This window comes from Aptenodytes forsteri, unplaced genomic scaffold (genome assembly GCF_000699145.1).
Source record: "Aptenodytes forsteri isolate BGI_AS27 unplaced genomic scaffold, ASM69914v1 Scaffold841, whole genome shotgun sequence".
Classification (NCBI taxonomy): Eukaryota; Metazoa; Chordata; class Aves; order Sphenisciformes; family Spheniscidae; genus Aptenodytes; species Aptenodytes forsteri.
The window spans coordinates 178046-189123 of NW_008796189.1; the positions used below are offsets into that span (position 1 = coordinate 178046).

The 11078-nt window shown below is 57.7% G+C and overlaps 1 protein-coding gene across 1 annotated transcript; it reads right to left on the reverse strand.

Annotated features, from left to right (window-relative positions):
• Positions 1-5896: 5896 nt before the first annotated feature.
• On the reverse strand, positions 5897-11072 carry HINFP (histone H4 transcription factor). Its single transcript, XM_009287967.2, has 9 exons — positions 10930-11072; positions 10478-10704; positions 10157-10268; positions 9514-9666; positions 8827-8904; positions 8615-8735; positions 8351-8489; positions 7928-8052; positions 5897-7235 (listed from the first exon to the last, which is right to left on the reverse strand). The coding sequence occupies exons 1-9, from the start codon at positions 11009-11011 to the stop codon at positions 6713-6715; spliced, it is 1560 nt and encodes a 519-aa protein (XP_009286242.2). The 5' UTR covers positions 11012-11072; the 3' UTR covers positions 5897-6712.
• Positions 11073-11078: the final 6 nt, after the last annotated feature.

Below are 11078 nucleotides of genomic sequence, written 5' to 3' on the forward strand. Positions count from 1 at the left end.
CGGTCGGGGCGGCTGGATGGGCTGCCCGGGCAGGCAGCACTGCCAGGCAGCGAAAAATCCTCTTAAAGGGACCGGCCCTATTTCCTCTCCCCGCAAGCCAGAAGGCCCTGAGCATCCCCAGCGCACAAGCCTGCGGTTGGCCAGCCCTGTCTCCGCAGCTCCCCAAGCACCCCTCCCCGCTGCTGTTCACATATGGGGCAGAGCCCGCCGCAGCTCCCTCCATTGCCACCTCAGCCCAAAACCCCATGGGTCCAACACCCCTATGTCCACTCCCGCCTGGGACGCTCCTGGCCCCTGCTCAGCCCTACGCTGACCTGGGACAGCAGCCACACCACTGCACAGCCACCCCAATGGGGGCACAAGCTGGGTGAAACTCAGGTTGCAACGCAGAGGACTGCCTAGGAAGCCCATGCCAGGCACCAAGAGCCAGGGCTGGTGGGGTTACAGCTGGCCACAAAAGCTTTGATAGGAGGGTGCCCCCCCAGGGCTTCGCCCCCAGCACACACTCCCCTCCGCAGCTCATCATGGGGGACCCGCCATCCCCCTGCACCTCCACTCTCTGCAGCGCCACGCCTGGCTCCATCCTTGCTGTTACTCACACCTCTCACCCACCACAGCACTTAAGCATGAAAGACATATGGAAATGAGTGGCACTAACAAGAGTATTAATTAAAAAACCATCTGTTGAGCCAAGGAAAGCTTTACCCCTCCAACAGCCAGCCCTGGGCTGGGACAGAGCTTAGGGCAGTGATTTGGCTCCTTGGTGGAGCAGGATGCAGCCAGAGGAGAGACAAGACTGTGGGGCAGAGCAGCCCACAGGTTGGGTGAGGGAGGGCACAAGGATGTAGTCATGGAGCCAAGCTCCATATAGAGGTCTTAAGTCATCTCCTGATGGAGCAAAAGGCACGCCAGACCCATCCAGTTTGCTCTGCATTCAGCACACTGACTCCCATTCCCAGAGCACTCACCATTAGCAGGTCTCAGCTCAGGCCCCCTCTGCGCAGCACAGAACAGCCCTGCTTCCCTGCAGCTGAGCACAAGTAGGGTCTGGGAGTAAACCCCCTTGATGCTAAATCCCGTTCCTTCTCAACTGCTCGAGGCTGGGTGGGGAGCTCCTGAAACCAAGCGGGTGGTCATACAGCAACCAGCAGCTGCTGCAGCATCCTGCTGTGGAGTTGTTTCAAGGTGGAAGGCCAGCAGCGATGGGAGTCCAGTGCTCAGAAAGGCTTGATGGCCAGTGCCACGGGCATATTCAGCATCCATCTGGTCCCAGCTAGGACCTTCCTACAGTGGCCTTGACCATAGCTGTGTCCCTATGGTGGCTCACATTTCCAGGACAGTATCAGTGGCAGAGGGAGTCTGTCCTGGCTCTGTCATGTATGTCCAGGGCTCCAGGGACAGAGTAGGCAGCAGAATCTCTATGCATGACTGGAAAACCTGTATGATTTCCTGTAAATATATTTTTAATTACCCATGGTGGTGCTGCTGGTCCTCCAGTTCCCCTGGCAATCCCATCACACATGCTCCAGACCACCTTCTCCTTCCCTGGGGGAATAAAAATTCTGGCTTTTCCATTGCTGCTTCAGAGGGAGCCAGGGCGGTCCCCAGGGAGCACAAGGCTGTTCCCAGCTGGAGCCGGGTACCAGCATCAGCATGAATGCAACCCACTGAGCATCACCCCAGTGAGAAGTGAAGGGCCAGTGGGGAGAACAAAGAGTTTAGAGAGGGAGCCTGGTCAGAAACCCACTCCTGAGAAGAGAGGTGGCATAGCACAGGGTTACAGCAGTGCCCATGATGGCTACTCCTGCCAGGGGCCACATTAACGGCAGCCATGCACAGGCTAACAGGCCCCATGGTAGGCAGTGAGAGCTCACAGCCCCAGCTCCCTTCTCAAGTGCCTGGAAGGAGTAATTGTGGGCCCATACCACAGGTCTTTTTCTCCAGCTACAGGACCAAAGAGGGCCCTGCTGTGCTCAGGACACCCCCCTTATACGTTCTTACCCATCTTGGCTACAGGGCATCAGCTACCATGTCTCTCTGTGGCCCCAAGCTGCTGGGAGAGACGTCCCTGGGGAAAAGGGGCTCTCAGGGCAAGACCGTAGACCCCTGGAAGGACCATGCCCTGCAGCCAGTGTGTGGACCAGGCCATGGGAAAGATTTTGCACCTGGAAGCTGAGACCTTCCCCCACACAGTTAGCTGTCCTGGCCCCAGTGCTCCCAGGCTGTAGGGCAGTTCGTCCCACTCTAACACTTGATTCCTCAGCAACGGGTGGTGCAGCCCTGGCCAGGCTGCTCTGCCCTGCGAGCTCTGCCCGTGGCATGGGGACAGTGGGCAGGTCCCACGCTCCAGCTCTGCCTTATGGCTGCAGTAAGCACAGAGGGCAGATCTACCTCTCCGCCCAGGGCCTGGCCTGTGTGCAGGAAATTCCTGGGAGGGAGGAATCACAACCTGCAGCACAGATGGGATAGATACTTCTGCAGCAGGCACACATGCTACCTCCCCCCTAAAAGGGGATATGAGCCTCCTCTAGGAAGCAGCCAGGCAAACAGAGGCAAAGACACCGACGTCCCCAAGCCCAAGCTGCAGGAAACACATGCAGCTCCCCAGCGCCTGCTGCTCACAGAGCATCCCCTGCTGCTGGAGAGTCATGGGGTGGGGCCAGGCAGGAAGGCAGTCCTGCAAGAGAGTGGGTCCAGAACGTCTCCTCTCCTCTCAGATGACAGCCTTGGGACGGACAGAGCTTATGGAAGGAGCGCAGCGATGGAGACACGTAGCGAAGGGAAGCAGACATCCAGGGTGGAAGCCTCCCTTGCCGTGGGGCCAGTGGCCACAGCCCCGGATGGCCCAGCTCTACCTGGAGGAAGCTGTAAGGAGAGCAAGAGCAGCAGATTTTGAGCTCTTTGGCAGGCCCCAGCTCTCAGTGCCAACCCTTCCCACGAAACATTGAGACAGGCCCTTACCAAAGGTGGGCAGCTGCTACTGGGACTCACTGCACGGGACGTGGCAGTCGCACTCACAGATGTCACAGCGCAGGAACCAGTGGGCCCAGCCTGAGTGCTTGGTGACACAGGCTGAGATTTTGATGCAGCCATGGTTGTGGAAGGCTCCCAGGTGGGCCTGGGTGCTGCAGGATGAGGAGCACCTCCCAGTAATGTCCCGCTCGCTGATCTCGATCCGACCTCGCAGGCAGATCCCTGCAAGAGCAGGGCCAGAGCACGTCACAGGGTGCCCACCAGCCCTACAGCCCTCCTGCAGCAGGCTGGGGGAAAAGAGGGATCGGAGACACGCCTGCAGCCCTCCCGCCTGTTCCCCATGCAGGCAGGGTGCCCTCTCGGGCTCAGCATGACACCCAGCAGTACTCACGGAGACAGGTGGGCTTGGGAGTCCAGTGGCCGTCAGACTGGCAGGCACTGGCTGGGTCCCCCAGCAGCAGGAACCCAGGCCGGCAGCTGTACCGCACCACCGAGCCAACCCACCAGTCATTGCCGTACACCACTGAGTTGAAGTCCGCTTCGGGTCGTCCGCAGTTCACTGGGGACAGGGAGGTTCCTATGGGCAGTGTGGGGCTAGCGCCCTGTGCAGCCTGCTCAGCAGAACGGCAGCCCAAGGAGATGCACCCGGACAAGGTTGCAGGTCCTGAGCAAGGACCAGGGTGCTGGGCAGGCTCTGCGGGTGCCCCAGGCTGCGTCCCCTTGTGGCCTGAGGACCTGGCTGCTGGAGAAACTCCGTGGACATGTGTGTGGCACAAAACCTGCCCTTCCCAGGCTGGCTGCGCCAAGCCCTGCAGCGATCCCCAGGGCCCCCCCGGTCTCCCCCCTCTGGCTGTACCTCGGCAGAAGGACTTGTAGCCCAGCCAGCAGCAGCTGCCATTCCCGCACTGGCTCCTCTTCAGCTCCTTGTGCTTCCCCTTGCAGCCCCCCAAGCAGATGGGCGCTGTGCCAGACCAGTAAGTATCCAGGTCTCCTGGTGCCGCAGAGAGCAAGGCAGAGCAGGGCTGGGGCAGGGGGCCGAGGACCAACCCTCCCGCCAGCTCCCCAGCCCTCAGAGACCTGTGGGGAGGTGGTACAAGCCCAGTGAAGGCTCCTCTTAGCCCACCCCCCGACCCCTGCCATGGTGCAGAGCGCGTCTGCTTGCGGCCCCCAGCTCTTCTGCAAGCCAGCTCCCGCTTCCCCTGTGCCAAGCCTCGGCGCAGGGACATGACAAAGGTCTTGCTCCCCTGCTGGGGAAGACCGGTCCAGCCAGGTGCCAGCAGCTCTGGGGTACCCTGTAAGTCCCTCTTCCCCCAAACACCCTGTTACCTTCTGGATCCTCACAGGAGACCAGCGTGGCCAGCACGGCGAGGAAGAGGAGGCCCAGTCCCATAGCGCACACTCTGCCCTCCTCCCCTTGCCCCTCAAATCAAATGCCCTTTCTCTGCTTGCCCAGGAGAAAGTGAACTTGGTTTCCATACACACAGGACAGGGGATGCTGTAGGACATGGGGGAAGGGAGGAAACATTCCCTTTAATGCCAATCCTCTCCCCAGCAGATAATCTCTGGCAGATTACCCATCCTGGACCCAGTGTTTAAAGGGACAACTCTTCCCAGCCACCACAGCCTCGCCTCTGCTCCGAACACTTAGCACTCACGTAGTGCAGGAGCGCTGTAGTCCCAGATAATGCAGGCGCAGCCGTGGCTCTGGCAGCCGAGCCCCAAGGCCCGCGTGTTGGAAAGAGGGTCCAGCTGCAAGTGCTGCGAATGCAAACCTGGCAGGAGGCCCTTCTCTCGAAGGCATCCTTGGCCCAGCTCTGCCAAGTGCCAGGGAGCAAGGGCCAGGCAGGGGTGGGGAAGGCTGGGCAAGGCCTGGCCACATCACCTGCTGGCAGCCCAGGGATGCTCTCCCCAGAGCCAGCAGCATCCTCCTGCAGTGCATGCTGTCAGGGCTGCTGGGACAGCCAGCTGCCTCCCACCCTGCCTCACCCGGAGCACAAGGTGCCCAGCGCACGGCCCCAAGCTGCATTTCACTGGCCCACGGAAGGCACTCTGCGTGCACGCCCCTGGAGAGAGCAGTATTGGGGTGCAGACGTGCACATTGCCCTTCCTGCATGGATCCAGCCCCAGGAAACCATCCCACATAGACTGCAGCGGGCAGCTCTGCCCACTTCATCCCTGCTCCTCATCCAGCCCCTGTGCGTGGCAACTGCAGAGCATGCTGCCCCTCACCGAGGGCGCAGGCCTAAGGGGCTGCTCTCATCACCCCATCCCAAGGGCACAGCCATGAATCACACCCACAGTGTTTGTAATTAGAAAGCGAGCAGATGGCCAAGGGTTTAGCATAAAGTGATTTCCTCCATCAACCTGGAATTCCAACAGCTTTTGCTGAACTGCTTGAGAAAAGCAGCGAGGGAAAAAAAAAAAAATCAGCCTCCAGCCCAGGTCAGCAGGGCGCCTCCCTGCCCCCATCTGAGCACATCACCTCCACACACAGGGCAGTGAGGGCCCGAGTGTCACTCCAGGGACACCAGCTTCACACTGTCCTCATCCAAATCACTCGACAAAGGGCAAGCTGGCTCTGCTCGCAAGCCCGGGCTACTCTTTATATTCAAAAAGTGACATTCACGCCCTGAAGGAGGCAGCAAAAAAAATCAAACGCACATCAGGACAGCAGGAAACGAGAGTGCCAGAGCTAAACCTGGCCTTCCAGTGCCACCTCTGGGGACGCGGAACAACGCACTCTCCAAAGTAGTTGCCAGCTGCACCAAGCAGCAGCACGTAGGACACGTCAAGAGATCCTGGCAGCTCCTCAGTGCCCACCTTCCACACTGCAGGCTCTAGGCAACTCGCTCTCATCCTCTCACCACCACATGCCACGGCTGGCAGGGATGGGGCTGAAACAGACACCAGACACTGGTTGGCCTGGCAGTCTGACTTTTATTTGTCTTGCCAAAGTACACTTTGCCCAACCAGGAGCCCAAACCCCAATGTGGGGAGGAAACCCAGGGAAGGACAAAAGCAGTAAGAAGCTCCCAATCCCCCAGTGCTGCAGGGTAGCAGTAGCCTGCAAGGGACAGCACCTCCAGCCCTTTCCTCCCAGAGATCAGTGCAGTGTAATGGGATCAGTGGTGCAAACACCAACAGCACCAGCTGAACGACCTAGGAAAGATGATGTACAGGGAAGCGCTGATGAAGGCAGAAGTAGATCATGCCATCCCTTGGAGAACAAAGTATGGATGGGGGAGAACAGACCTGCTAAGGGCCACACATCTCCCTGGGGAAGAGGCCTCAGCCACAGTGTCTGCTCAGCACACCATCCTGCCTGGGGAGATCCTAGCTGAGGACCAGGCTCAGCGAGGGATGACAACTTAGCTGCACAGCAGCAGGGACCACATCACCAGCGAGTGAGCAAGAGGGGAAGGCCTGTGTCAGGCTAAGGCCAAACCTCCTGGAAGGGTGGGAGAGGCTTGCTAGTCCCTAATCCCCAAAAGGAGATGACAGACAACTCTTTACAGCTCAGATCACTTGACCCACAACTGAGAAAGACCTGTCCTTCCCCTCTCCCTATGCTGACCAGAACCAGCAGCCGGTGAGGCTGGAGCAGCAGAGGGGGAAGTTAGCCAGCTGCAGGTAGGTGAAGACAAGCTCAGCCCTCTCCCCCAAGCGCTTCCCAACCTCCCCCACCAGCACATCCCACGGAGGCCCAAGTTTTCCACATGCAGAGAGGCAGGTGAGCACCTCACACGATCTGGATGCCCAGCTCCTCAGCCGTCTTCTGCAGACGGTCCATGACATTCTCCTCCAGCTCCATAGCCAGCCCGCTGGGTGCTGCCACCTGCTCCTCCGAGGATGCGCCGGCCATGACATAATACACAGTCTCACTCTCGCCATGCTCGTTGGTCCGGTTCACCACACGGATGATGGGGTTGGCCGGGGTGCTGGGTTCTTGCTCTGACGACAGCACTGCTCCTGGGAAGGCACTCGGCCGTGCTGGCTCAGGGTTGTCAGCAGAGCAAGCTGCTGGGTGCAGCGGGGCCACTTGCAGCTCAGCAATACTGTTCTCCACCAGGGGAGCCTCTGCCGGGGCCTCCACAATGATGCTCTGCAGGTTGCCCTCACCCTCAGACAGCACCACACACTCAGTTGAGCCATCCAATGCCTCCCCCCGCTTCTCTCTGTCCTTCAGTAGCTGCTCTGTCAGCTCCACGCTCTCGTAACGCACCAGCTGCAGCCTCATGTAGCCATCCTCGTGTTCCTTGTACCTGAGCAGAGATAGGCAGGGGTGATGGAGCCAGTCACACTGCAGCCCCTTCCCAAGAGACTTGTAGCAGCCTGAAGCAACAGCCAAGGAAGGGGTACTATATTCTAGGTTCCAATGCCCAGTGCTACGTAGATGATACCGGGCAAGTAAGATAAAAACCCTTCAGCCCCTACCCCTAAAAGCACATCCATGTGGCAGCTTCTGAGCTTTCTGCCAGGCCTCTATCATCTCCCAAGCCCATCTCCTTTCAACACTGTTTCACTAGGAGCATTTGAAGTCCATCCTCTTCCCCTCCCAGCTTTTAGGCTCTGGAGTTTCCTAGAGAGGATGCAGCAGAGGCATCTGTCAAGAGACTGATCTGCAGCAGCTCTCTCTGGAGCGGGACACCTGGACCTAGCCGCTGCCAAGCTCAGAAGCGTCCCACCAGATGCAGCTGTGATGGCACCACTGCTGCCCTTGCCCCTAATCTCTGACCCACTGCTGGAGCTGCCACCCAGCACCGCTCTGCCAGACCCCACCAAATGCTTGCTGCCCAGTACCTCCCAGCCACTGGGAAATGGGTCTTGAGCACATTACAGGCAAACATCAGAGCCCAAGCACTGCCAGGTCTCTGCTCCAGCAAGACGCAGGATGCAGCTCCAGCTGTCTCTTGCACTAGAGAGAAGGTAGTGAGGAGCTAAGGATGGGCAGTACCTGAAGCGAGGATGCCCCGAGGGCCATTTGAACTGGTGTTTCTTCCTGAGGTGGACAGTGAGGTTGTTTCCACGTGTGAAGCACTTGTCACAGACATGGCACTTGTACCGGGGCTCTGAGTCACCCTGAAGGGCAGAGAGAGGGATGTGAATACCCCATGAGCCTGATCAGAGGGCCTGGTACCCATGCATATGGCATGGAAGGAGGAATCAGGTTCTCTGAGAAGACTGACATGATGTATCATTGCAGCAGTAAGAGAGGAAGGCAACCTGACCTCACATGCCTACAGCCCTGGTCAGCCTGGGGCACGTCACATGACTTTAGCTTTTTTCCTCACGCTTCTGTACAGCATGTTGCACTTAGCGGTTCTCAGCCTCACTGGGAGAGAGTACAGAGCAGAATAGCCCTCTGCTCCCTTCCCACCTCATGGACTTTCCGGTAGTGCAGTTTGATGGAGCAGAGGGAACGTGCAGTGAAGCTGCAAGCCTCAAACTCGCAGCGATAGGCGGGCTCTTTGCTGTGCGTGTCCAGATGTTTCCTCAAGTCAATGAGATTCTTGCAGCTAGAAAGAAATGGCAAGGGAACGGAGCTGAACACTGTAGCGCGCATGCACGCGCACATGCACATACGTGCCTCTGGGTGCTTCTCCGTCACCAGTCTGGGAAGGCGGAAAGCCCTGGTCCTCACCTGTAGTCACAGTAGTCACACTTGAACGGCCGCTCCTTGCTGTGCCGAAAACGAATGTGATTGCGCAGGGAGGAGGGCAGCGGGCAGGTCATGTCACACAGAGGGCACTTGTAATGGTTCACTGTGAAAAAATGGGTGGAAAACATTACCACAGAGCAGAGGAGAGCACACGCTCTTCAGAGCCTCAGATGGGAGAAGGGGCCTTTACTCACCATGGTTCCGTATATGGTCACGGAGCAGCCTCTCTGTGGCAAACCTCTTGGAGCAGTGAGAACACTGAAACCTCTGCTCTGCAGCATCAGGGCCAGGGAGAAAGGGGAGGAGGTGGTGAGGAAAAGAGATCAAAGCAGAGAGAACAGCACACAGAGCAGCAAGTGAGAAAAAGAGGTAGTTACAGTGGAGCTGGGAATCCTTCTCTCCAGGCAGAGATAGCAGACACTGACTACAAAGCCAAGCAAAAAAACCACCAAACCACTTGCAAAGACCAATCTGCCTCCCCTTCGCACAGCCTCCTTGTGCGGCCAGTGCAGGAACTGGGGAGCAACCACCACACACCCCACCAGCACAGCACAAGGGAACACAACAAGCAAATCCCAGTGCTGCTGCAAGTGCCCAGCTGCTGCCTTTGACTTCAGTCCTGGGTCCCTACAGGAGGAACAGCTCTGGCTGCAGCAGTGTGAGCCCTGTGCAGCCTTGTCAGCCTCCAACCCTCCTGCCTCTGCAAGAAGATGCTTCTCAGAGATTCATCGGTGTCTTAGCTCCCAGTCATCAGAGAAGCCAGGCTGTTTCCAAGCACACCTGTGCCCTTTGCTCGCAGAGAACAGGCAGCTCTAGCAAACCAGATGGCCCAGCCAGAGGACAGCTCACAACCCACTCCTCCCCAGCTCGCAGAAGCTTACGGTCCAGCGCAGTCTGACGGCGGATATGATCAAAGAACTTGGTGTTGTTGGCGAACATCCCCCCACAGGTAGGACAGGCCACCACCTTCTCCTGCGTGTGGCTGCGCAAGTGCTCCCGCAGTTTGCAGCGCCCCTTGAAGGTGCAATCGCAGTCTAAACAGAAACAACAGAATGTCATTAAGATCCTTCACACATGGGCCACGATCCACAGCCTGACTGAATGGCAGGCTTCTTGCTTCTGTTTTGACTAGCAAGGATCAACTCCCTGCTCCAAAAAGACCACAGAGCAGGGTCACAGCAGGATGAGATCACTAGTGTACAACTGGCGTAGGCCCCCCCACTGCAAGCAGCTATGGCAATTGCACAAACAAAGGACAGAGAAATTATTAAAAAAAATTAAACTGGAGCCTTTTCTTCTAGGTACTAATTAAATATAAATGAAGAGTTCAATATTAAGCACTCAACTGGATCCCCTGAAGGAAATTCTACAGGAATATTTCACCGTTAGGACCATGCACACGTATTTTTGAAGTTCAAGACGCTCTCTGAAACTCTGCCAAGGAGTGCAGAGTTCTCCTGTACAGTGTTTGCAATCCAGCCCTGTGCAAAGCTCTCTAGAGAGGCCCTGCATGCACCCGCTAACCTTTCCAGCCACAGAGGACCACGTGGTTCTCCTTCCCTGCTGCTTTGTACTCCGAACAGAAGCTGTGATCCTCCACGTGCCGATAGAACCACTCGGGATTATCAAATGATCTCTGTTGGGGAGCAGGGACAAACAGAACAGGGTGAAAAGATCAGCACAAGCTGGCCTCAGCCAGAGCACAACATACGCTTTCACACAGGTACAAACACAGCCAACAGGCAGGCATGCAGGTGAGCTGCAGGACAAAAGCAGCTCTCCTTCCCTTGGCCACCACGCCACAGATAACACACAGAAAAGCAAAACTGGGTCCCCTGCTCTCACCTCACAGTACTCCCACAGACACAGAAAGTTCTCCTGGATCTCAGGGATGATATTGCGGCTCTGGAAGTCCAGCTGGCAATGGCTCACATCTGACTGGCTCTGCAGGGCCCGTAGCCCCCACTGCTTCAGCTTGGTGTGGTAGCAGTGGAAATAGACGTGGCGAATGAGGTCAGCTGAGCTCTCTGGGGAACAGAAACCGCATTCCTGCCACAAACACGTGTATTCCTCTGCAACACAAACAGGAGATATACAGGCCATGATGGTCTGATGGAAACTCTCCAAGTAAAGCTCAGGTTTACACAGACAAGCACCACGGCTTGTTTCATGAGACTCCCGTCCTGCAACAGGCAGAGCTGCTCTCCTCAGGGAGAGGAAGATTCTCTCACAATGAAATATCTCAGAGAAGAGGGAGGGCTCACGAGCCGCAGCGGTCCAGGCCGCTAGCTCCTTACCGAGAGGGTCCACCTCGTCCCGCTGCTCCCCAGGAAGGTGCTGCTGCAGGTGCTGGGCCACGTGCTCGCAAAACTCCTCCATCTTCGAGGCCACGTAGGCGCACACCTCCCACTCGCACTGCAGCACCAAGGCCTCCTTGCCGCCCGCC

Coding starts and splice junctions, on each gene's coding strand:
- HINFP (XM_009287967.2), bottom strand. CDS start 11,011: ATGGAGGAGTTTTGCGAGCACGTGGCCCAGCACCTGCAGCAGCACCTT. Junction 10,705..10,929: donor GGACGAGGTGGACCCTCTCG/GTAAGGAGCTAG, acceptor TTTGTGTTGCAG/AGGAATACACGTGTTTGTGG. Junction 8,490..8,614: donor TGTGACTACTGTGACTACAG/GTGAGGACCAGG, acceptor ATTTCTTTCTAG/CTGCAAGAATCTCATTGACT.